The 26,084-nt window shown below is 36.7% G+C and overlaps 1 protein-coding gene across 1 annotated transcript; it reads left to right on the top strand.

The window, feature by feature from the left end:
* The first annotated feature begins 348 nt into the window (after positions 1-348).
* LOC111587437 (adenosine receptor A1-like) lies at positions 349-7,962 on the top strand. The gene is made up of 3 exons (XM_023297398.3): positions 349-1,166; positions 4,584-4,878; positions 4,977-7,962. The coding sequence occupies exons 1-3, from the start codon at positions 826-828 to the stop codon at positions 5,358-5,360; spliced, it is 1,020 nt and encodes a 339-aa protein (XP_023153166.2). The 5' UTR covers positions 349-825; the 3' UTR covers positions 5,361-7,962.
* Positions 7,963-26,084: the final 18,122 nt, after the last annotated feature.

Genomic DNA, 26,084 nt, shown 5'->3' with positions numbered 1-26,084 from the left:
CACATTTTTGAAAGTTGATTGGTGCCAAAGACATTTTTTTGTTACATAAAAGTGGATTTAAATATGATTTTAGAGTGAGATGTGAATATTCTCCTCCTGCAGGACTCTGTGTCCACTCCCAGACACACGTGAGGTATTATTTACAGTAATAATGACAATATGAAGATGACTGCCGACCTGCCTAAACTTGATTATTATTATTATTATTATTATTATTATTATTATTATTAATAATAATAATAATAATAATAATAATAATAATAATAATAATAATAATAATAATAATAATAATAATTATATATATATATATATATATTTTTTTTTTTTTGCTCTCAAGAAATAACATGTTCCTGTCTTGAGCCAGCTATGTTTAGATACAAAATGAAAGGAAAAGCCCCGATGGAGTGGATGGTGGCGCAATGATCCAAATGACTCAGATTTCTGTAGGAACAGACGCTGTTGCGGGACTTATCCTGTGTATTTTTTCAACCTTTGACACATGTCTGACTTTGAGGGAAGCAGGACAGCTAATCTCCTCTTTGGGAACCTGCTTGTGACTCATATAGTATCCCGGGTCCGTCCTGTCCCTCCGCCATCCGGACCGCAGGGACCACTTCATTCTGGGAAACTTGCGCGTCTGGAGCGCAGCTAAAAGTCATCCAGAGGAACGGACGCTGCCTCTGCCTCGGTGGGACATGAAAAAAAAAACATGCGAAACCTAAATAAGGGTGTCTCAGTCGATGCCCACAAACTCAAACAAGGAACTCCCTCGAGGCGTCCGGACTGTTTCTCCGCTCAGCGCACACTCATCCAGCATCCGTGATCATGACTTCGGCTCTGCCCCCCTCCAAGGCTCTCTACATCGGGATGGAGGTGGTGATCGCCGTGTCCTCCGTCATCGGGAACGTGATGGTGGTCTGGGCTGTGCGCATTAACCGCTCTCTGAGAGACACCACGTTTTGTTTCATCGTCTCCCTGGCCTTGGCTGACATTGCGGTCGGGGCTCTTGTCATCCCGCTCGCCATCACCATCAGCATCGGACTACAGACACACTTCTACAGTTGCCTGCTGGTCGCCTGCACAGTGCTCGTCCTTACGCAAAGTTCAATCCTGGCGCTGCTGGCCATCGCCATCGACCGCTATCTGAGAGTCAAAATCCCCATGAGGTAGGCCTAAAGGTGAATTCCTCTAGTTTTCAATATCTTGTCACACATGTACAGAAGCCTTTGTGTCTGGATCGTTCGCTGGACCAAGGACACGCACCAGAACGATCGCTCCAGTGTCACAGTCATCCAACCAGAAATGACTGTGAAATCTGGAGTAAAGGTGTCTGGTTGTACATGAACAGACTCTGATGTGGCATTAATGAGGTTTAGCATCTGTGTAATATCTTCAGGAATTAGTTAGTGATAAATCTGGAAGACGGACAGCCACCTGGTGTTACAATTCATCTTCCATTCATTCGTTACCAGGCACACTTGTACACATTTCATTATTTCACCCTAAATATAACGTGTAAATTGGAAAAGAGGTGCAAGTTTTATGATTCAAAGGGAAAACAAAACAGCAGCATTAGTTGTTAAATTTCTATATTATACCAACTATAATTTTCTCGGGATGCACAAGATTCTTCTATACTGGATTGGTTTGAAACAACTTCATCTTAGAGGCAGGTTTTTCTGTTGCATGACGCCTTTTCTTCTGTGCAGAGGAGGAGATTTGTAAGCTGGGTGCATTTTCATCATTCTGCATGTCTCTTCTTGTCATACCTTCAGAATTACTTTCTTTTTTGAGAACTCCAGTTTCCACTTCAAGTTGCCTCATTTGACAACAACCCTGGAAGAGGCTTGCAGAGAATGCATGATTGGTCAATAGGCTCATGGTGACTGGTTGATGGATTGCATAATTTCTCCAGCTGGCAATGAACACACACACACACGCACACACACACACACACACACACACACACACACACACACACACACACACACACACACACACACACACACACACACACACACACGCACACACACACACACACACACACAGTGTACTCTGAGGGGGTAATAACATAGGTTGCAGTGACATTACCCAGGGAACACTGTGTATTTTATGAATACTGTACAGTAGGTGTGTTATTTATCAGTGTTCTGAACCATATCTCTGCCTTATTCATCATAGCTGTTGTGAATGTGCAGCAGCAGATACAAGTAGAGACAACAAATACCAGTCAACAGTAAAGGTTTCAAGAATTCACCTAATTCTCAAACCAAATATCCAAGTAAACCTTATACATCATGCAAAAGACTATTAATTTACTTGTTTTTCTTGGAAGCTTACCAGTTTAAATCAGGCTTGGATCAGTCATACAATGTTATCCTTAGACTACAAACAAAAACAAGCAAAAAAGCAATACATTTTACGAAGTTAAACCTTTGAGAAATTTCACATCCACCTCACAGAGGGTCAATTTGTGCAGAAGACTTCAATCTGAAAGAGTTCAGCCTTCAAACAGCAGCAAATTATATGTTAGTGTCTCATGGTAAAGTGATAATGTGAGGTAGAAATTGAGTCCTCCTCCCTGAAGCACCCTTGGTACTCTGGAGGGACACAGTTTAACAGGCACTGATTGCTTTTTACAGCTGAGGTATTTGGAAGCACATTGTTACGATAAGGATGGTCTGAGATTTGTCCCGTGTGTTGCCGTTGCCCTCAGCTGGAGGCCACGATTTGCAGGTGGGAGATGAGGTTTGAAACCCCCAGAGGGAAAGCAGATAGACAGACTGCAATCAAATCCAGAAAGCAATTTTTGGCAGATGAACAGCTCATCTGTATGCGTGCAGATAGCCAAGGTTTACAAGCACCTGTATGAACAGTCCAGTACACAGATAGCAATTTAAAAACAAACTTGACGTCACATGTGGGAAGGCCTGCTCCAGACATGGTCTCTTTTTCCATCCTTTGATTCATTAGTCTTGTGTTGTCTCTGCCTCACCCTGACTGACCTCTGAGTGGGTGTGCACTTTACATGACAGAGTGGATGAGGCAAGGAGAGCGAGGATAAGAGGGAGAAAGAGAGGAAATGTTACATATCTCAGTGTGTCTTAGTGTGAGTTTAGCCAGAAAGTGGTCGTGATGAGGAGAGAAAAGTGTGCGTCACATGAGGCTCGAAAGCATCTCACATTATTTACTCATCCCTTTCATCAGACTGAGTCAGTTCCAACTGTTTGGAAAAAGGGCTGGAATAAAAAAATAAAGAGACGACCACAGGAATCCTGCACGTCCATTTCCCAATGACTAATTTATAGACCTGTCCACTAGCAGACTATTGTGTGGGAGAGACAGGATGGATAATGTCCTGTTAGGATACCAGTGAATCTCCAACAGTTATGACAGCCCAGAACTCCCACAGTTTTCACTTCTTAGCACAAATGCTTTTCTTGTTTTGGCTACACATGATGTTTTTCCTAGAAATGATTTGATGATAAAAAAAAAAAACAAAGAAGACTGAACTGAGACACTCTGACTGCCAAGAAACACAGAGACTAAAAAAAGATTTTAAAAAAGGAGAATAACAGTATAAAATAACTAAAAGGTATAATTTAATTCAGTCCAATAAACTTTATAGCAAGACTATACTGTTGGAAAGAGGAGACAACACATTCTACCCTTGAAAAGTTGCATTCATCTACAACAGTCACACCACTGCTCAGTGCAGAGCTGCTCAGTCTGGTCTAACTTCAGCCAGATCTTTCTCTATAATGGACATTTCTGAGCCAGTATGCTGAGTCATGATTGGTATCCACCTTTGCGGCACACTCTGCTTCATCGTTTTTAGTTATTACCCAAATGTCCCTTGTGGGAACAGCAGTGAAAGAAGTATTCAGATTTGTCAGTAAAAGTACCACTACAGCAATATAAAAGTGCACAATTGCAATAAAATGTCTGTATGAAACACCTACTTAAGTATAAATACATAATTATTAGCAGAAAAATATAGTTGAAGCATTAAAGTGAAAGTACTGGTTTGGTCCCTCTGACTGCTGTATTTTTATATATGATGTCATTAGCTATCAAATAAATGTAATGGAGTAGAAAGTACAGTACTTCCCTCTAAAATGTGAAAAAATCTGGCAGCTTAAAGGGGAAATACTCAAGTATTTAGAATTATTATTAATTAGTTGAATAAACGTACTTTGTTACTTTCCAATGGGGAACAGTGCAGTGGATATTTTAACACAAATTATACAATCCTGCTTTGTAAGCTAAACCGTCACCTCAAGAAATAGTAAAAACGAAACACAAACACTGATATTATAAAATTCACAAAGGGAGTTTTTGTCGTAAATGTTTTGGAGTGTTTTGGCTGCTGTACATAAAACAAGATTTGAGATTTTTGAGTAATTACTTGGATATAAAAATTAAAATGTAGAACACCTACTTGTTTGTGAAACACTTGCAGTTTGAAATTGGATTGTAAAACATGTGTAATGGAAACTGAACAGCACACCCACAGTCTTGCCGTATCTGTCAACAGAGATTTTTCTCTTATTGCATCAACTTCTTCTCCCTTGTTGCCATAGTTACAAGCGGGTGGTGACCCCTCGGCGAGCCGGCACTGCTGTGCTGTTGTGTTGGCTGGTGTCCATCATTGTGGGCCTCACGCCCATGTTGGGCTGGAACAACCTGCAGCGTCTGCAGCACAACGGCTCCCTGGTCACTGATAACCCTGTGGTGACGTGTGAGTTTGAGACGGTCATCAGCATGGACTACATGGTCTACTTCAACTTCTTCAGCTGGGTGCTGCCTCCTCTGCTGCTCATGCTGGCCATCTATGTGGAGATTTTCTACATGATCCACAAGCAGCTCAACAAGAAGGTGACCCAAATTTTGTTTTGTACAATATACAGCAATAAAAATCATCAACCAACAGCGTGTAGAGCTTAATTTGTATTATCTTCTTTATCTGTCTGTAGGTGACAGCCAGCCACACTGACCCGAGCCGTTACTTTGGGAAGGAGCTCAAGTTGGCCAAGTCGCTCGCTCTTGTTCTCTTCCTCTTCGCAGTCAGCTGGCTTCCTCTCCACATCCTCAACTGCATCACTCTCTTCTGCCCAGAGTGCAACAAGCCGATGTTCCTCATTTACATCGCTATCATCCTCACCCACGGCAACTCGGCGGTCAACCCAATCGTCTACGCTTTCCGCATCAAGAAATTCCGCACAGCTTTCCGGAAAATCTGGAAACAGTATGTGCTTTGTCAGGATCCAGTTGGTCGTCTTCCCCAGAGAGGCAGCCAGAGAGGACAGAGTCATGAGAGGAGGCTCAGGCAGAATGAAGATGACGATGATGATGTGTGACCTTTGGCAACTAATTGGATTTGCTGTGTAACTGTCAAGTTCTACTACAATTGCTCACTAAAAGAAGAGGACATTTTTGCAATGCTTGAAAGTTTACTGGTCAAAATGGCCTTAATGGCATCAAAGGAATGATTCCCTTTATCCAACATGCTCTCAGAGGACCGGATTACAATTCAGCATGGAGATTCTAAATCAGACTGATTCAGATGAGACTGATCTCTCCAATGGCTGACAAAACGATGACGATGTCATATGGGAAAAGGGGCTTCTTATCAGTTTCAACACCGACCTGTTGGACTTGAATCAGTACGTGTATATTTGTAGCACATGTGGTACAATAGTAGTGTCTGCTGTACTTTTCGACCCGAATTAAAACTCATTGCCTTTTTTTTCATGTGAATGATCTCAAGTATTTATCCTGTTATGTGCTACATGAGCATACTTCTTTTTGTGGCCTTATGGACAGAAAACTGAGGAACTGAGGCAAACTGCAGCATTGTGTTTACAGTTGGAATCTGGTAAATCCGTGATGAGAAAACTGGAAATTTGTGAAACCATCTTGGTGCGAAGAACCTGGATATGGAATGTATTCTGGCTGCTTGAAGGAGAAAATGTACAACTGGAATCGAGGATTTCTGGTGAAATTCTGGTTGACTAACAGCAAAGTTACGGCCTTTACAGATGTGTTGAGCGTCACCATATGTGAAGGCTGTGCTTTTAACATTACTGAGACCATTGGACTGACAAAATAACTAATACTAGCTAATACTCGTAGCTGAAAAAAACAGTTAAATTACTTGATGCTTCTCATGAAATATTTGTGAATATGTACAATGGACAAAAACCACTGATCCAGCTATTGGAACTATATAACTGTAGCCACATCAGTATTTTTTTTAACGAAGAACTGTGAATCTAAGGCATGCTGGAGCTCCTCCATCTACTAAGATCCATTTGATCTTATCATTTTACCCTTACAATGTGCCTCCACTGCACATGTATCGCTGGTTTCTTTGCTTCCAGATGCTTTTTTTTTTTTTTTAACCTTTTGTAACTTGTATTCCTGATTCTTTGCCAGACAGAATGGCCAGTGTAGCATCATCATCACATCATCTCATTTTTGTTACAAGGCTCACTTAAAGTGTTTGCCTTTAAACGAAATGATATATGATATGCTAATACTTGTTGAGATGGGACTGCAGACACCAATACTATGTGTAGGATGCAACTAACATCTGTGTAAATGTTCATGGGAGATACTGTCTAAAATTGATCTCATATCTGACATGTCCTCTTACAGCTGAGTGTAGAGACAGAATTGCAATCAAAAATGTGAAACTTGTCCTTTTTTTGGACATGGATCTTCCTCTCTTGATTTACTTTCGCTACACGCTTCTCTGTATCGAGGCCATTGGTGGTGAGAGACCTTTTCTTTTTCTTTTGTGCACATATTAGTCATTGGCTACTGTCAGAGAGCAGCTACACGTGTGAATACGAGAGGAAGTTATGAAGGAGTCGAGGGGTGAAGTAACCAGAAGATGAGGCTGATGCGGCTCACACACACACGCACGCACGCACGCACGCACGCACGCACGCACGCACGCACGCACGCACGCACGCACGCACGCACGCACGCACGCACACACACACACACACACCACGTGTACTCACTGTATATCCGATGCTGCTGCTCTTGTGATGGTGTTTCCATGTGACTGTTTTCTTACTCTGTGCCCATGTGAAGTGCTTTTAAAGCCACTATGTGTACAATTTAATTCCAATGGAATTCAGAGGATCCATTAAAATTTTCTGTCGAGTTAAATTTTGAAAAACTTGAGCCCTGAGCTTGCATCATGGACCTACATGAGCCGGAGACTGTGAAATATAGGAATCAGTTGTAGCTTATTATTTGTGTTCACTTTCATTTTAAAGCCCAACCAGATCAATAGTTTCCTGACTGTCATGAGAGTCAAAAGTGCAAATAGATCTTTTTAATAAATTGTGTGAAGGTTTTCTTCTGAAGCTCTTTTTTAAAAAGTGAGATTGTTAGTTCACTGTTGGAAAACCTGTGAGCTCAATGAATAACCATTTTTGGAATAAAATTATGTGAAAAAGTGAACAAAACACTGTGGGGAAGTAAACACAACAGTCTGGAAGTAAATGAAAGAAAATTCAGAAAGTGTTATCTCTGACAGGACAGTTATTGAGTTAGTTCACTCCTAAAGGGTAAACCAACCAGCCCTGCAATCAGTCACCAAACTCCACCTATTTCATATGAACAAACGAGTGCCGTTTTTGTGACCTGACTTATTATTTTCTGCTGCTTACTTATTTTTAAATTCTATACATAGTGGCTTCAAGTTTTAATCTGTTTACTTACTACTGAACCAGTGTGACCAATTAAACATGATTTGTGCAATATTCTCAAATGTACATTAACAATATCAGAAGAAAATCTATAGCATAGATATTGTACATGTAGATGCTGTTAATCAGAAATCAAGTGTGGGAGGATTATGGATTATGGTGAACTGTTTTGTTCATGTCTAACTATAAAGGAGTATGTGAATAAATGGGTCAATACATGAAGGCAAAGGCAGAAGGTTGATTTTTTTTTTTTATGTCTGCCGGAGTGTAAATTGTTTTAATGCTTTTGGTGTTATCTGATGTGCTGTCAAAAAACACTTAGATCAAACAAAAAAGATGAAGAAAAAGAAGCTGCTTTCATCATGGGCGCTGGCTACAAAGAATTTGATGAGTGTTGTTAACAAGTAGTTCTGAATTTCAAAAAGTTCTTCACAGGATCTAACAATATAGTGTCATTAGTCATTTTTTAAATGTCAGGGCAGCGTTTTCTGCTTCCCTGTCGCCTACTCCTCAGTGAAATTCACTTACTCATACAGGAAAATGAAGTCATGTTTAATGATGCAGTCTGAGATCAGAAATCCCACCAGCCTTCACAAAGTGTAACATGCACTGTAAAAAATATTTCAGTAAAAAAAAGCAATGAAAATCTGGCAGCAAGTGTGAAAATTGGAGGAAAAAAACTTTTTAAAAAAGATTAAATGAAAGCCTTTAAAAGAAGGCTTTTTTAAAAAGCAGATTTACATACAGTAAAACTGTAATTGTACAGTTATGTATTGTAAAAGAACAAAAAAATACAGAGTCAATGTGGAAATCAACATTGTTTTTTGTGATCTTTAATTTAACAAAACAGGTAAAGAAAAAAATAATTACAATGAGATTTTAAAAATATTTACCAATCTACAATCATTAATATACACACGTTTTCTTTCAAATAATGACAAGTATTTGTAATACAACAGTGCTTTTTGCTGATTTAAATACAGTAAAAATAGATGTAAAAGAACAAATTACTATCTACAAAAATACAATTTTTTAATGTGGATTTTATTTACAGTTTTGTATTTCTGTGGTAATATTTAAATTAATACATTTTTTGTGTTTTTACCACAAATCTGTACTTTAATGAAACTGACAAAATATGTAAACTTAGTCAATTGTTAAAAAAATTACAGTAAAAAACATTTTTTTACAACAAATATGAGACTGTATGATACAGATACACAGCTTAGGTGTCTAATATAACACTTTCAGGTTAGATTTTATAAACTGACATCAAGGAGATTTTATTTTTAATACAACTTGTCTGACAATTTCACAGTAAAACTATTTGAAGTCAAAAATGTGGAAATCTTGAACTGAAACGATGTTTTGCATAGCTATTATTATTGTGACTCGTTATTTTCTGCTGAACTGCACTGAATTACATGCTACATTGTTAATATTAGTAGTTCTTTCTGTATTATTCCTACCAGACCAAGTCAATATGCTGTAAAAAAAAAACTGCATTTATCTTATTCATTTCAAAACAATAAAGAAACAAGTGTGTTCTAATACAAGCAAAGATTTATTTAGAAAGCAAAACAACATGTTAGGAACAAGATGGAGAGAAAAGGGAAACCTTGTGATGCTCATCCTGTGAAATCCAAATTATGACGAATCTTTGTCTGTGTTTAGGTCCAGAGAGCAGTTTAAACAAAGTATACCTTGCATTTTAAAACTGTGGTGTAAACTGATGAGAAGCAATTATGTAAAGAAACTAACAGGTGAGGAAGTGGCACCCTAATCAGTGATAATTAGAGTGGTTGATCTGCAGTGAACTAGAATCTAATTGCATTTTAGTCTGGCAGTTGCGCGTTAAGCTTTGTGAGGGAATTTAATGTTATGCAGCTTTATCGTGTTTTTGTTTACCATTAATGAGCTTTGCTTGTATATGTTCAAAGTTAAAAAAATGAAGCCTCTTGTTATTGTTAAAGGTGAACACAGTGTCTGAAGCACTCACATTATAAATAGAAAAAATAGATTCAAGGCCAAAAATAATTTTTTCCTATCATCCCACAAAGCTTTTTGCTTGTGGATCGCCTCTCACAAGCCTTTTACCTCCATAATTCCCTAATTGTGTCTCATAAAGTTAGTGCAGAGTTGGTACTGACTGCTAAGCCACTGCACAGATCTTCAGACGTTCCTGTGCACACAACTTGAAGTAAAACACAAATAATCCAGTGGCTGTATATTACTTTCAGATAAATACAAGGCAGGCAGATTTATGCAGCTTAATACTGGTTGTTCTGAGAAGAAGCTATCAAGTGTATGTGTTGTGTCAAGACTGTCAGTAAGAATTTCTCACATATTTAGGTGCTCCCTTGACTTTCCACCTTCCTCACAGAGATGACAATCTACAGTCAGGTGCTTTCACGAGTCGGTACAAACAGCAGTCTGAGAACTGCAGCCTCTGTGATCAAAACAACAGAGCAGAAAAGAAAAACTGGAAAACAAGAAGGATGTTTTTTAACACCTTCGACCCTACAAGCAGAGATTCAACAGAGGGAAGCGAAACTTGCAGACTTCACATAGACGAGGGTCACGACTTGCTTTGTTCTTCTTTTTGCCCCCAGAAAGTCAAAAACTCTCCTCTGTACTGGCATGGAGTTGCTGTGGAAGCTGTGTATGGGTGGCATCTTGTGATTTAGTGTGTGGTGCTGCACTCTGCTGGCTGCTGCTCATAATGAACAATATAGAAGCAACATATAGTAAACGTGGGGAGTTAAAGCAAGACAACTGTTTGTTCTTCACTTGCATGCTGCTAGTCGATACCAGGAAGTATGTACAAACATGTCAAGAACTGTGAAATACTAGACAGAGAGTGGGTATAAGGAAGGAATGCAAAACTATTCTCATTGTGTTTGTGCAATTGCAATACCTAAGAGTATCTACAGTCATGTAAAACCCAGTGACCCAGTAAAATTCTTAAAATACTGTACCATCAGAATCTATGCATTTACTAACATGCTTATAGTTAAAAATTTTTAGGTACTGCACACATGATGTCACAAGCTTCAATGGAAACTCCAATTATCAGTGAATGTGCCTTGGAAGAATCAAGTTTTAACATGTAAGTTGAGTAATGGACCAAGATTGGCTTCCAGAGAAGGTAATACTTATCACAGAGAAAATCCTGCTCTTTGGCAATGCATTAAAGATTCTCCTTTAGCAGACAAATGGGAAAACAAACCCACACAGACAGAGGCATAAAATCCATTTCTTGGGCAGACATTTTTCATATCTCCTGTCATCTGTGGTCTTTACTTTTCTCAGCTGAATGGCACGTTTCCAGTTTAAGCTGCGTTTCCAAAGAAATGGTCTTATCAAATTATCTGGAAGCATGCAAAAACAACATGCTTAAAGTTTTCTGCTATCAGATAAAGCTCACAACAGGGTGAGTGACAACAGTAGTGCATACACGCTGAGTCACAAGTCGACTGACACGAGAGATTAGAGTTAGACAGAGTACTTAGTATACTGCCCCTATTATCATACGAATTAGGGACTATAAACATGTATTATATGGGTGTCACTCTCAGGGTCACAGATCAACATCAGGTTCATTGATAAACTAAACACACATGGAGCAAATTATTCTAAAAATCACTTGCAAAACTAAGCTTGTGATTTGGCTAAAATAAGAATTTGTCTTAAATTAATAGTTTAAATTGATAATTTCCACTCATCTAGCAAGTCTTATTCTAAGAACTTAAAATGCTTGCAGTAGTAATCTGTCCAACATCTTACAACATGCTCTTGCTTAAGTTGTTCAAACAGGAAAACTTTTTGTTTTTTTTGTGCTGCTCCATTTCAAAACTAACAGCAGCAACACTAATGATGCTTTAGTTAAACTTGCCAGTGTATCAACGGTTTAATAATACTCAAGAGATTTTCAAGTTTCACATTTTTATTAAAATCATTTTAAAAATAGTAAATAATGTTAAATAAAGGTGCACTTTAAATTGACATCACCATGAAAATATAAACAAAGCAATGTATCACACATAAACTTTTAAAGATTTGTGTCATTTCAACCCTTCACATGTCTAGACAAATCTGTTACTTGTAGGAAAGACACCAAATGTCTTAATTCACTTACAACTAACATTCAGAAAGTGATGGCAGTACATGTGTTCATCTGTGTTTGAGTCACTTCATTTGAAATATTTCACTTAATGCACACATTGCACATATTGTGAACAATGATGGTAACATAGAACGTGAATCCAACAGCATGTGATTGAGTGATTCAGGGTTTAAAAGCTGAAGACAAGTTTAAATACCCGTATCTGAAAAAATCCATTGTTCTTTTTTTTTTTGAGTGACAGGAAGTGATTACTTAAGTACTTGAATTCACAGTTTGATTGAGCCCCAGAAATTGTATTTACCAATACAATATGCTATGGATGCCAAAGTGTAAACATGGTGGATTCATTATTATCAGTTTCCACATAATCCCTGCAAAGAGTTTTTTTTCTGGCACTGTGAATTCTACAAAAGGCAAGTAAAAGAAAACACCAAATGAATTACATTTGTATTAGCCCAACAGAATAACCCACATAAAAGTAAACACATACACAAGACTGAAAGTTTCACCACTGATCACTTGGAGAAATCCTCTGTGGACCACACTTCATACCAGTGCAAACAATGATGTAGTGAAGATCTGCTGTGATATCAAGTGTCCTCTGATTAAATATTTTTATGAGACCCTAGGAAAATTCAAACATTGATTGCTGGGTTTATGGTAACCTTCTTGAGATTATTTCACATTATTTATTAACCCCATACACTGTGTGCAAATCAGGACAAAGTGAAACTTATTCTCTCAATAGCAAGTACAATCAATTTCTTCTATGACACATGATTTCACTAATCTGGGACTTTCATTACTAGAACATGCAAATAGCGTCAAATTATCTAAAGCAGAAATGGAAGTATGAAAGTGTTTTTGACTATGTTTACAGGCACACTAATATTCCACAATTTTTCCTATTATCACAATAGTGAAACAAAGTCTGATATGGGTCATGTAAACTGCACAATTTCTTTGAATATTATGCATTGTGCCTTAATGCATATATAGCATTCTCCGATTAAGACATGTGGGATATGCTGACATTATGTGGGTTTTAGAAATATGGCAGATATGGAACATTATGGATGAAAGGAGAAACAAACATACTTGGACACATTGTAAAATATTTGGTCCTAAGTAAATCTTTGGATATGTGCAAATATTGCAACACCATTTCAAGAAGCTGGTTGAAAGAATAAAAGAAGAAGGCTGTATTTGCACGGTTGAACAACAAGTCACTGGTGGACAACTTTTTAAAAAAGCCTATTTTGAGAACCAAATGGTGAAAGCAGCTTTCCATATTTTGTGAAATGAACAACATATTAATCATGTTATTCAGAGTATGGATGGCTGTATGTAAATGGTAATATTAGTGAAACATTAATTTTCATTAGCAATGTGAAGAGTTCAATAGGAATATCGTCTTTTTCAGAAAAAGTGCAAAAAGTGGAATATCTGGTGCATGTAAACATAGTCTTTGTCTAACGACGAGGCTTAGTGTGTGGTCAGACATCTGACTGTGTGATAGAAAAACCCTGAACACACAGATTACAGACAGACACCCAGTCTGACTATGAGGCTCCACAGGTTCTCCAGATAATGAAAGTGTACTTCATTACCATGAGGCTGGTTTGGAATGATTCAAACATCTGGCACTTTATCCTGAAAAAATAAACAGACACAAAATCATTACTCATGAAAGTCAAAAGTCAAAGTTAAAGTGGACTTGTACAGATTTAACAGAAATGTAACAAGAGTTCAGCACAGAAAATAGATTCTGAATGCCTGGTTGGATTTACAAATTCATCCATAATTATTTAGCTACAATGCGAAAATCTAACAAGATCATGTGCCATTTGCTAGCTAATGGAACGGGTTAAACAAATCAGAATGAAACTGGCAGGGTATTATGACGGAAGTGGAACTGTAAGCGTGAGGGCACATGGTCACAATGCTGTGTGGCAATTATGAAAAGTTGAAAGAGAAAGAATGTCGACAGAAGATCAGTTCTTGTGAAATGAGGATGAAGCAAGAAAAGAAACTAAACTTACATAAGAGATACTATGGGATTGAATATACCCCCTATAAAACACAAAGCCTATTTTCTTGAAGAATCAGTGGAACCAAATGTTTTGAATCTCCCTCCTCTGAACTTATTGTTCAGCTGTGACTTCCATAAAATTTTAATGATTTGTATTTCTAAAACACTGTTATTATACTGTTGTCATTTGCTGACTCACTGCATAAACTGTTATGTTGCCTTGAAATGACTGTAGTCATTTTGTTAATGTAATGTTTACAACTCTGGGTTTTGCTGCAATAACTTTGCCCCTTGCAACAATCAACAGCTAATTTCAGCAGTCTCATTAGTGTTAAGAAGAACCTAAGCAGCTCTACCAGCAAAATAATTCTACAAAATCCTTGAAATGCAAGTGATAAAAAATTCGATTGACTCACCCATCCACCGAGCTGCTTGACCCATGCACCCACATTTCTGTTGAGGAATGCATTCATGGCCCGCTGAACTTTACTTTTCAGCTCTGGGGATGATTTCTTGACATAGAGGCCAAAGGCCACTGAGGCTCTGATCAGCTGCATCTCTGGAGCCACTTCAGCCTTCTGAGCAGCCTGAGTCTGGCACAGGGCCTCCACACCCTGACTGAACGCTGCGTCTATGGCCTGGGGAGGGATGAGACAGGCGTTCAGGTGTGAACACAGCAGGGAATCCAACGTTAAGCCAACGTAACATCATAAAGGTGTGTCCTCAACACATCTGTAATTCTACAGTCAACCCCTTTTACCAGTTTTTGTTTGGCTCTCTTACAAGTAGCATTATTAAATAAAAAATGAGCAATTTTGAACTACTGGTAAGCCAGCAGTCACAGTTAGGTGTAGTAAGATCTCTTGTTTACTACATGTTTGACAAGAGAGCTTATTAAAAATAAAAAATGTCAACCTTAGAATGCCTACATTTGGTAGCTAGGACTAAAATACAGAGATATTTGCTAATAATGGCCATACAATAATAGACATAAGTAGAAAAATATCACCATTTTATGTAAACTGAGTAAACTCAACTTGTACGTCTTCTAGTATTCTCATGAACACATTTGTTGAATGTCAACACAATAAATTCTGAACTGATGCAATACTGTGTGAATGTGTGCGCATAGAGAGCTGACAAAACTCTGCTACTCCTTCGCTGCATCAGAGAGAAAGCAAATATTTGTGACTTCTGATCCAGCTTATGTCATTGTTGGATTCTTATGGGACCTTTTATAAAGTGCTTGTTTTGAAAGATTTACCTCTTGTGCTGCCGCTTGCTTGAGGCCACTCAATGCAGCTTGAAATTTCCCATCGTCATTCAGGGCGTCAGCGATACTTCTCAGTTTATCAGCTATCACAACTGGGTCAAAGCTGTCATCTGCAATACATTCAAAGAGATGCAGCTGATGAGCAGTTTACACACATGATCGTTTACATCATTAAAGTGGATGACAATGCAATGCTCTTGAGGAAAACCCTCGTGGATGTTATTTTGAGACGCACCACCGATGTAAACATTGTTGCAGACCCAGCAGGACAATGCATCCCGCAACATCACAGAAATTGCTCAAGAACTTCTACAAAAAGCCCCCCATGTCCTCGTCTCATTGAACATCTGTGGGATAAACAAACCTGATTGACGGAGGCCCCACCCCGCAGCCTACAGGACCCCGGGGATGACAACAGCAACAATAGGCTGCTGTGCTGACTGTAATATGAACCTGTTTACAGTATCCACAAGCCGTAGATGCCGATACAAACAAAGGTAAACAGAAAGAGAAGTGTCCTATCTGTGACCTACAACTGTCCAACTATCACCTGCTCAAAGGCTAAAAAAAATACCTGGAAACACCTGTCTCGGTTTTAACGCTTACACTGCCCCATGTTTGCTAGAAACTGAGTGTGAAAGAAAGAAGAAATAAAGCACTTAAATGTTCCTAACGCAGCGCCTTTTACTAGCTGAAAATGAAACTAGCATTCACTGTAAACGGTTAGCTAACCTATTGACAAGGTACAGTCGGCGGTTCACTCATTCACACGGACACACGAACGTTTAAACGATTTAGACGCAAAAAAAAACTGAACCAACCTTCGCTCGTCGGGCCGTCAGGTTCAATATTTGAAGCATTGTATTGTCGACATGATATGTCGTCCTCGTCCTCAAACAGATATTTAATGATTTCCCTCGTCTGCCACTCGACATTGACTTCTGTCGGAGCCATTATCGCTAATACGCGTCAGTGTTTTAGCGTAGTGACGGTCCTCTGATACCCGAGGCTTCGGCACATGCGCTGTAGCTCATGAAGCAAACGTATCGAGCCACTGTGCCGAGGCGTGGTTTGGTCACGTGACTCGTGACGTTTGAATCACTTCAGTGACGTTTGAAGCACTCAACTGCTTCGAATCACCTGATTGGTTCGGTTTGTTATGTGAATCACTCAGCGGGATCGAGTGTTCCGGGATAGGAGATCCCTATTTAGTGTTGTTTATTTGAATTGTTTTTCGCAGAATAGATTGTTTTTTTTACTGTTGTTTTTGCTTTGAGAGTTAGTAGTATGTCAGATTTCGTATTTCGTAGAGAATAGATAGATAGATAGATAGATAGATAATTTTTATATATATATACATATATATATATATATATATATATATATATATATATATATATATATATATATTTATATATATATATATATATATATATATATATATTTATATATATATATATATATATATATATATATATATATATATATATATATATATATATATATATATATATATATATATTCCCAACTCACCACCCCTATGCCACAACACCTGGCACAGAACCTTGTCAGGTGCTTAGCTGACAGACGACAAACCAAAGAAAAGAACAGTTCACTGACTGTTGCTACACTTGTGGCTCTGCAGTTCAAAACTTTTGGATTCACCAATCAGAGTGGCAGCCAGTGTGAAAGAACGTTTAATAACAGAATGCACAACAATTAACATAAAGAATGCCAAGCAGCAGTCATCTACGTCACAAGCACCACCACAGCCTCGTCCTCCACCACCAGCAGCACCTTCCACAGGTATTCTTTTTCCTCTTCTGAATAGGGAATGACTGACATTTCTGGTGATGATGATGATGATCTTCAATATTTTTCAGTTCAACTGTGGAGCCTATTAGACGAAGATGCAAGTAGAGCCTGGCAAATGCAAAGCGCCACAGCGAATGCAATTGTAGAAAGAACGGCAGACCCACTGGCTTACTGGGCAACCCACAAAACCGTTTACCCAAACTTGTACAATGGAGCCAAACATTTCCTGTGTACCTCAGCCTCATCTGTGCCGTGTGAACAGGTTTTTTTTTCTAAGGCTGGGGAGATAGTGAGTAAAAGAAGGAACTGTTTGAGTCCCAAACAATGTTCCCTGTAATTTTTCCTGAGTCTGAGCAAACACACAAACTCCCTGAGCGTCCCTTGGACCACTGTGAGCAACATCAGACGTGTGCACTGTGGTCACACCAGCATCACATCCATTCAAGTTACATGGTTCATTAAAAGAATCAAATTACAGCATTTACATTTCTGTTAAAACATTTTGTCAACAGGAGCCAGTTGAAGGCTGCAGTGATTTTAGTGACACTACAATGTATAAGAGTGAAGTTATTGAATATTTGTCTCTCTTTACTGTTGCAGTGGTTTTGCAAATTGCAGACGGACCCTGTTCACTCCATAGACACCAATGTTATTCCTGTAGCTTGAAAGACAGCTACTTTTGATAAAACTGGGCTTGTAGCACATTGTCTGCCTTGCAACAATGGGAAAGAGGCACCGTTTATGTTTTGACAACCTATATCTAACGAGTTATTGATGCTGGAAGTCCGAATCTGTGAATATCTTTCCAACTTTACTGAACTTGGGGCCACTACCACCTAAGGAGTGATATATTTAATTCTGAAAAAAGCATTTAGCCATACTTAAAGCTTTAAGTGCTTTATTAACACGGAACTAAAAATTTTGTATTGTTTTATTATCACAGGTTCTGTCTGAAAAGAGGTGGCATCATTTTAAACAGTGAAATCAAACTAATAAAATGTAATGACCAACCAGTGAGTAATACTGGATTCTGCAAAAACATAAACAACTTTTTAAAAAAAAAAAAAAATCTAAATCTTATCTTAACACAGTTAATGTATTAACTTATTTATGTGTGTATGCATGTATTTATTGATTTATTTAGTACTGTTAACATAGAGTTCTGAGTGAATTTTTCTTAAGATAGGCAAAGGCCATTTATTGATTACATATAGGCTGTTAAATGTTTATTAAAAACTGAAAAGCATTAAAAAAAAACAACTTAGGCATTTATTGAGTCACTAAAATACTGTAGAGTACAGACCACATCAGCATGATTATAAGCATCCTCTGGTAAATTAACAACCAGATACTGATGTCTCTCACCATATGGACTTCAGGAGATGACTGGGGGATGATAAACTGTGACCTACTGGTTGGGTTCTCTCTGTTCTCATGTTTCTTACATGTTTGTCCCCTGACAGCTGGGTCCTAATGTTTTTTGAGCAACACACCATACTATGACGTTTTTACAATGATGGTTCTACTATGGAACCAGTTTGACATGTTCAGGTGTTCTTTGTGTGAAAACTCAGAGATTTCAGGTATCAGAAGGTGGTTTTCAACTTTCTTTGTTAACTTTCTGCTTCAACTTTAAATTAAATTTCCTTCACTAAGCCAGCCCTCTGGACTCCCAATAAGCTGTGTTCCTATTGGCTGTCCAGGTGGCTGCTTGGTGTTATCAGGAACACCTGAGCAGCTCAGTGTCTTCCTGCTTTATTTAGCTGCAGACAAACATTTCCTCTGCTTCTCTTCACCACAGAACTGGGTTTGGCTCCATTGCTTTCTTTTGTTCTTTAGGCGTTGGCTTGCAGCTTCCAGCAGTAAAATAGGCTTTAATGTGTTTCTTGCTGTGTTTTAGGGCTTTGTACTGGATAGTTGTCTTGGTAAATGTGGTTCTTTAGCCACAGTTAGGACATGGTGCTAATGTGTTCAGTGATTAGTGGATTTGGTGCAGCTGAGTTGTGTCTTTATCTTGGCTGTAGTGAGTCTTTAGAGGTTTTTGGTCAGACACATTCTGTGTTCTTGTTTGAGAACCGATGTTGATTGTCCAGAAGGTAAGAGTTCCTGTCCTGATTCTCTGGTCTCAGAGGTTCTCTGGTAGGCTGCAGGAGACTTTAGCGTTTGGGTTGTGCTAGTTTGGTTTTTGTACGGTTTCATTTGGACGACTATCTTGAGGCCCCTCCATGTGGTTTAGTGAGGTTTTCTGGAACAGTTCTACAAAGCAATCTGCAGCAGAAGAGCCTTTGAGAGTTTTTAGGAAGTTCTGGAGACCAGACTTTAGAGCAGCAGAAACATTTGTCAGTAGTTTGAGCAGGAGAAGGTGAGCTTCAGAGTAGAAATGAGACGGAAACCTTCTTGACCCGTGTGGTGAGGTCCTGTACCAAGAGTTTGAGCAGTTTGTGAAGAGTCTGTAGTTCTTTGGTCTGAAAGCACAAGAAGAGTCGACTCATTAAAGGAGAAAACAGGAGATATTGTTGGTTCTTCTGTCGCTCTGCAGTTTCCTTAGACTGAATATCAAGTTTATATTTTAAATGATTTCCCATGTGAGCCCAAGAAGACTTCAATAAACTCCCCCCATCCCCTGGACACAACATATTTTATTACCATGTTAAATCTTTTTTTTTTTTTTTTTTTTAAATGTTTTTGAGTTTTAATCATAGTTTTTTTTCTCTTTGCTTGTTTAGTTTTGTCATCTGTGTAAAAGGTGCTAAACAAATAAAGTTGAATTGATAAACTGAATAACTGACTAACTCATGATTGTGACAACAGAAGTATTTTCATTGTGATTTAAGGGTTTATTTCATTTTTAAGGTTGGGGTTAAAATCTTGACCGAAAAAGAAGATTAAAGAAATAAACTACATAACAAAAAGCAATTAAATCAAACAAAAAAAATTAATACAATAAAACTTTTAAATAGTTTTATTGTTAAAAAGATTTAAGAAATTTAAGATGTAATTTTCTAATTAAACATTTAATTTTTTAATTAAATGTTTTGTCTTTTTAAAGGTTTAATAATCTAATTAAATGTTTTGCATTTTTTTAAATGTTTAATATTCTTCTTTAATTTTATTTTTTAAATGTTTAATTATGGAAAATATGTTATCTGTAATTTTTAATATTTGTATTTTTAAAATGTTGTTTAATTTCATAATGACATGTATTGTATGTTGTTGAATTATCTAATTCAATATTTTGTCTGTTTAATAGAGTTAAACATTAAATACAATTAAATTATATGTACATATACCACCTTTTAATGTTTAGTTTTCTTTTTAAATGCTTCATTGTATTTTCTGTTTAATTCCTATTTGAAGTTTTATTGTCTTTATGATGTAATTTTCTAATTAAACATTTAATTTTTTACTTAAATGTTTTGTCTTTTTAAGGGTTTAATAATCTGATTAAATGTTTTGCATTTTTTTTAAATGTTTAATATTCTTCTTTAATTTTATTTTTTAAATGTTTAATTATGGAAAATATGCTATCTGTAATTTTTAATATTTGTATTTTTAAAATGTTGTTTAATTTCATAATGACATGTATTGTATGTTGTTGAATTATCTAATTCAATATTTTGTCTGTTTAATAGAGTTAAACATTAAATACAATTAAATTATATGTACATATACCACCTTTTAATGTTTAGTTTTCTTTTTAAATGCTTCATTGTATTTTCTGTTTAATTCCTATTTGAAGTTTTATTGTCTTTATGATGTAATTTTCTAATTAAACATTTAATTTTTTACTTAAATGTTTTGTCTTTTTAAGGGTTTAATAATCTGATTAAATGTTTTGCATTTTTAAAAATGTTTAACATTCTTCTTGTTTAATTGTATTTTTTAAATGTTTAATGATGGAAAATACTTTATCTGTAATTTCTAATATTTGTATTTTAAAAATTTTGTTTAATTTCATAATGACATGTATTGTATGTTGTTGAATTATCTAATTCAATATTTTGTCTGTTTAATAGAGTTAAACATTAAATACAATTAAATTATATGTACATATACCACCTTTTAATGTTTAGTTTTCTTTTTAAATGCTTCATTGTATTTTCTGTTTAATTCCTATTTGAAGTTTTATTGTCTTTATGATGTAATTTTCTAATTAAACATTTAATTTTTTACTTAAATGTTTTGTCTTTTCAAGGGTTTAATAATCTGATTAAATGTTTTGCATTTTTAAAAATGTTTAACATTCTTCTTGTTTAATTGTATTTTTTAAATGTTTAATGATGGAAAATACTTTATCTGTAATTTCTAATATTTGTATTTTAAAAATTTTGTTTAATTTCATAATGACATGTATTGTATGTTGTTGAATTATCTCATTCCATATTTTGTCTGTTTAATATAATTTAATGTAATTTAATGTTTAACTCTATTAAACAGACAAAAATATGGAATGAGATAATTCAACAACATACAATACATGTCATTATGAAATTAAACAAAATTTTTAAAATACAAATATTAGAAATTACAGATAAAGTATTTTCCATCATTAAACATTTAAAAAATACAATTAAACAAGAAGAATGTTAAACATTTTTAAAAATGCAAAACATTTAATCAGATTATTAAACCCTTGAAAAGACAAAACATTTAAGTAAAAAATTAAATGTTTAATTAGAAAATTACATCATAAAGACAATAAAACTTCAAATAGGAATTAAACAGAAAATACAATGAAGCATTTAAAAAGAAAACTAAACATTAAAAGGTGGTATATGTACATATAATTTAATTGTATTTAATGTTTAACTCTATTAAACAGACAAAATATTGAATTAGATAATTCAACAACATACAATACATGTCATTATGAAATTAAACAAAATTTTTAAAATACAAATATTAGAAATTACAGATAAAGTATTTTCCATCATTAAACATTTAAAAAATACAATTAAACAAGAAGAATGTTAAACATTTTTAAAAATGCAAAACATTTAATCAGATTATTAAACCCTTAAAAAGACAGAACATGGGTGCCCATATAGCTCAACGGGTTAAGCAGGTGACTCGTGTACAGAGGCTGGTCCCCGACGCAGCGTCCCGGGTTCGAGTCCCGCTTGTGGCCCTTTGTTGCAAGTCTTCCCCCGACTCTTCTTTCCTGTCTGTCTCTCATTACACCTATCCAATAAAAAGACAAAACATTTAATTAAAAAATTATATGTTTAATTAGAAAATTATATCTTAAAGACAATAAAAGTTCAAATAAGAATTACACTGAAAATACAATGAAGGATTTAAAAAGAAAATTAAACATTAAAAGGTGGTAAAACATTTAAAAAGAAAAACCTTAAAGATTTAATCGAAACATTAACAGACTGTCTGAAGGTTCAAACTAACAGAGAACTACTCAAGAACTTTTAAGATTTCAGTCCTCAGACTGTCTGAAGGTTGAAAACTAACAGAGAACTACTCAGGAACTTAGAAGATATCAGTCCTTGGACTGTCTGGAAGTTCAATCTAACAGAGAACTACTGTGGGACTTAGAAAATTTCAGCCCTCAGACTGTGTGAAAGCTCAGGTCCTGAGGACTCGGGAGGTCTGGAGGCTTTGAAAGTCTTGGAACTGAGGGTTCAACCCTCCAGCACAAAGGCTAAAGTCCAACCTCCTGAGAAAAACGATCGAGTCGAGACTCAAGTTAAAAAAAACTCGAAAATGGCAAAAAAAATAGATGATAAATGCGCAAAAAAAAAAAAAAAAAGTATCGCGCGCAGCTTAGAGGGAACAGTGGTCCCAAAACTGTTGATAAATTATTTCTCAATAAAACCTCATAACCAGTTACATAAGCACACCCTCTTTACTGACCTCTTTACCAAAAAACCCCAAGACATACTTTGCCAAAATCCATAATAATCCATAAAATCTTTATTTGCACCAACCCCATGTGAAAATGACATCAGTCTGTATTTGTAGAGCATCTCATGAATGTAGCAGCACCGTTTAAATGTTTCATAACACAGAATATAAGCAAAGAGTATATAGGGATACAGACAAACATGGGAAATAAGAAACGTGCTCTTCAATAGTTATTGTCATTATTATTACTAGTAATATTACTTTTGTGTCCACTACAACCCATACAATCATCTAGTGTAGTCAAACAGGAATGTGTGCATGGCGAATCAAATCCAAAACAATCCATGAACCAACGACCACGTCTTGATTGCACTTCATATTATTGACCACTAGATGTCCTACTCGAGCTGTGTGTGTCATTGAGGCCTCGAGTAATGAACCATGTTTTGAATGAAGTGTCGAAGCTTCAACAAAGCCTCGATCAGCCATCACTATTTTAGCGCATGCGCAGAAGGTTGCTCTACTTGTTCCTGTCACAGAGCTCCTTCTCAGGTAGCAGCAGACAGGCGATGGGCAGAAATTACTGATGAGAAAACGAGAGAACAGTGGATTCAGTGGATTCTACATTTCATTCTACATGCATAAAATTTCACTTTTGCACAGTGAATCTACACTGAATAGATTACTCATAATTGCAATATAAAAAGATGCTTTTAGAGCTTTTTTTGTTGCAAATGTATTCAAAATATGAACTCTTCCATTTTCACACTATTCCTGCATCCTGCTTGATTTATTAATCCTCAAAATGTGTCTAGAACTTGATACAAGCCAATATGTCTTAAACGAAATTCATAATTGTTGTCATTATACTAGATTTTATGCAAAACCATATCCAGTGTTTATGTTGCTGTTTATACATATATTTACAACTGTTTAACTGTTGACCTTGATGCAATATGCATTTTATAGTCGTTACTCACTGCCATAGTCATTTTATCCAAACCAAAGCTTACAATAATACACAGAGCACTTTATGATCACTTCCATTGTCATTTTAGGTATGCTTATTTATTTAGATTGCTGTAGTTTTTCTTAGATTGTGTCCATTTGGTTAATGAGGATCAGCAAAGTAAGAATTTCTTTGGACAGTGTAACTGTCTGGTTTTCTGTACATATGACAATATAAACCTCTTGAATCGTGAATCTTGTCATTGCATTACATATCTTAGCTTGTTAAGAAGCTGGGTTCAGCCACACTACAGTGCCCCAGGAACAGATAGGGTTAAAGCCCTTGCTCAAATGCCCAACAGTGGCAGCTTGGAGGTGTTGGGGCTTGTACCTCTAACCTCTGACTTGTAATAGCAGGCAGTAATGCCATTGCATTGCATGATTATCAATAATTAGGCCACATGCTGGTTCTGCTTTGTAACGTGGTGTTTGACTGGGCCTTTCTGGGTTGCGTTTCTCAGTACTGTAGGTTCATTTGGTTATTCTAGAATGACTGTAGGTATGAGTGTGCGTGGTTGTCTCTTTCTTCGTGTGAGCCTTGTAATAGACTATCAGCCTGTCCAGGCTGTCCCCCACCTCTTGCACGTCAACTGGAATAGGCTCCAGCCACCTTTGACCCTCTGCAGGATTAAGTAGGTAAAGCTAATGACTGGATGGATAATCCAGGTTGCAAGGCCAGTACTATTACTACAGGAAACCAGCTTCACTGTAAGGCCTATTTTCACCTCTTAAGCACAGTTAATTTTGTTGCTGAAAGGTAAACTAGCCATCCAAAAATTTTGCAAGAGAGTATCAGATGCTAGTGATCTGTTTCAAGTGCTAATTGTATTCATTGCTACTCAAGCAGGCAAGCTTCAGACACACGCTGAGTTGTGTTTCCATCATTACAGAGCATATTACACTGACTTTATTTCCTAGTATCTTACTCGAAACCTTAACCGTGACTACTTGCCTAATCCTAACCTAAATCTACCCTTAACTTAAGGATTAACCAAATACTAATCATGTATATTATGGTGAGTTACATTTTGTTCTCAAAATAGAGACAGATCCCTACAATGTAAGCAGATCTATGTATTCACATAAATAATACAAGCAGACACACAACACACACACGTTGTTGTGCATTTCTCCTCCAGATGATGGCGACATTCAACTACTAACTATGTGCTTTGATGGACGATGCCCCACCCTGCTGCGCCTCGCACACACATACAATGACTGAAATAAATTGCAGTTGATCTCCAAAACAATTGTTCTTGTGTTGCATCTTCACTATTCACATTCCTAAATACAATGTTGGAGCCTGGTGTGTAGACGCATCAGGAAGATTAAATGCACACATAAGCAGAACCATAAAAGCACATTACCACAAAATGCATTATGCACCAGTGGGTTCTTTTTTCCACCATCGAACTGACTGACTGACTGAAAATATTTGTAAATCTTGATTTTACAGTTACTCACCTGTAAATTCTCTGCGTTGATCATATTAGATGATTAAAAACATGTTCGCTTGAGCATCTCTTGCTTTATCTCTGGTTAATATTAACATAGAAACTGCATGTACCAACACCAAACCCAGCCCTTTCCTGAAAATAACTGAAAATAAGACTGAATTAGTACTTTTTTTTGTTTTAATGAATCCACAAAGACCAAATAGTACTCACTTTGTAAACAACTTTGTGGTCTATGGTCCTATCAGTTAATATATATTTTCACACTAATCTTCTCTCTCTCTCGCCCTGCACAGGAAGCAGAGCATCAGCATGCACTTTATTAACCCCATTATCCCAACCTTGTGTCTATGATGCCAACATCCAACCATAATCTTTCCCATCACCACTGCTTACAATTTAATGAAGGCAAAGCCATGCTGTAGGGCTTAAATTAGTAATGCATTCATAATATTTTAACAGCATCATTGCAGTGCACCATTACCACACAATACGTGTGATACAAAACAAAAGAATTGAAATAGAGGAACGAACGTGCATGCTTTAGCCATGAATTATCCTCTGAGATGTCAGAGGATGAGATGAAAATTGGGTTGCCCAGTCATGCAAATCCATCTCTTCTGGTCAGAATAAAGCCTTCATTAGGAAGCATGTGCACCGAGATAATAAACAGGGATGTCACATTCACTTCCATGCCATCTGACTCTCTAATCAGTCAGTGGAGTGGCAATTCACAGAACGCTGGTTCTTTCACAGGATATAAATATGCTAGTGTCAGGGAAAACAGCAC

The sequence above is a fragment of the Amphiprion ocellaris genome, chromosome 5 (assembly GCF_022539595.1).
Source record: "Amphiprion ocellaris isolate individual 3 ecotype Okinawa chromosome 5, ASM2253959v1, whole genome shotgun sequence".
Taxonomy (NCBI): Eukaryota; Metazoa; Chordata; class Actinopteri; family Pomacentridae; genus Amphiprion; species Amphiprion ocellaris.
Note: the sequence above shows the minus strand (reverse complement) of the source record. Positions and strands in the feature narration are given on the sequence as shown.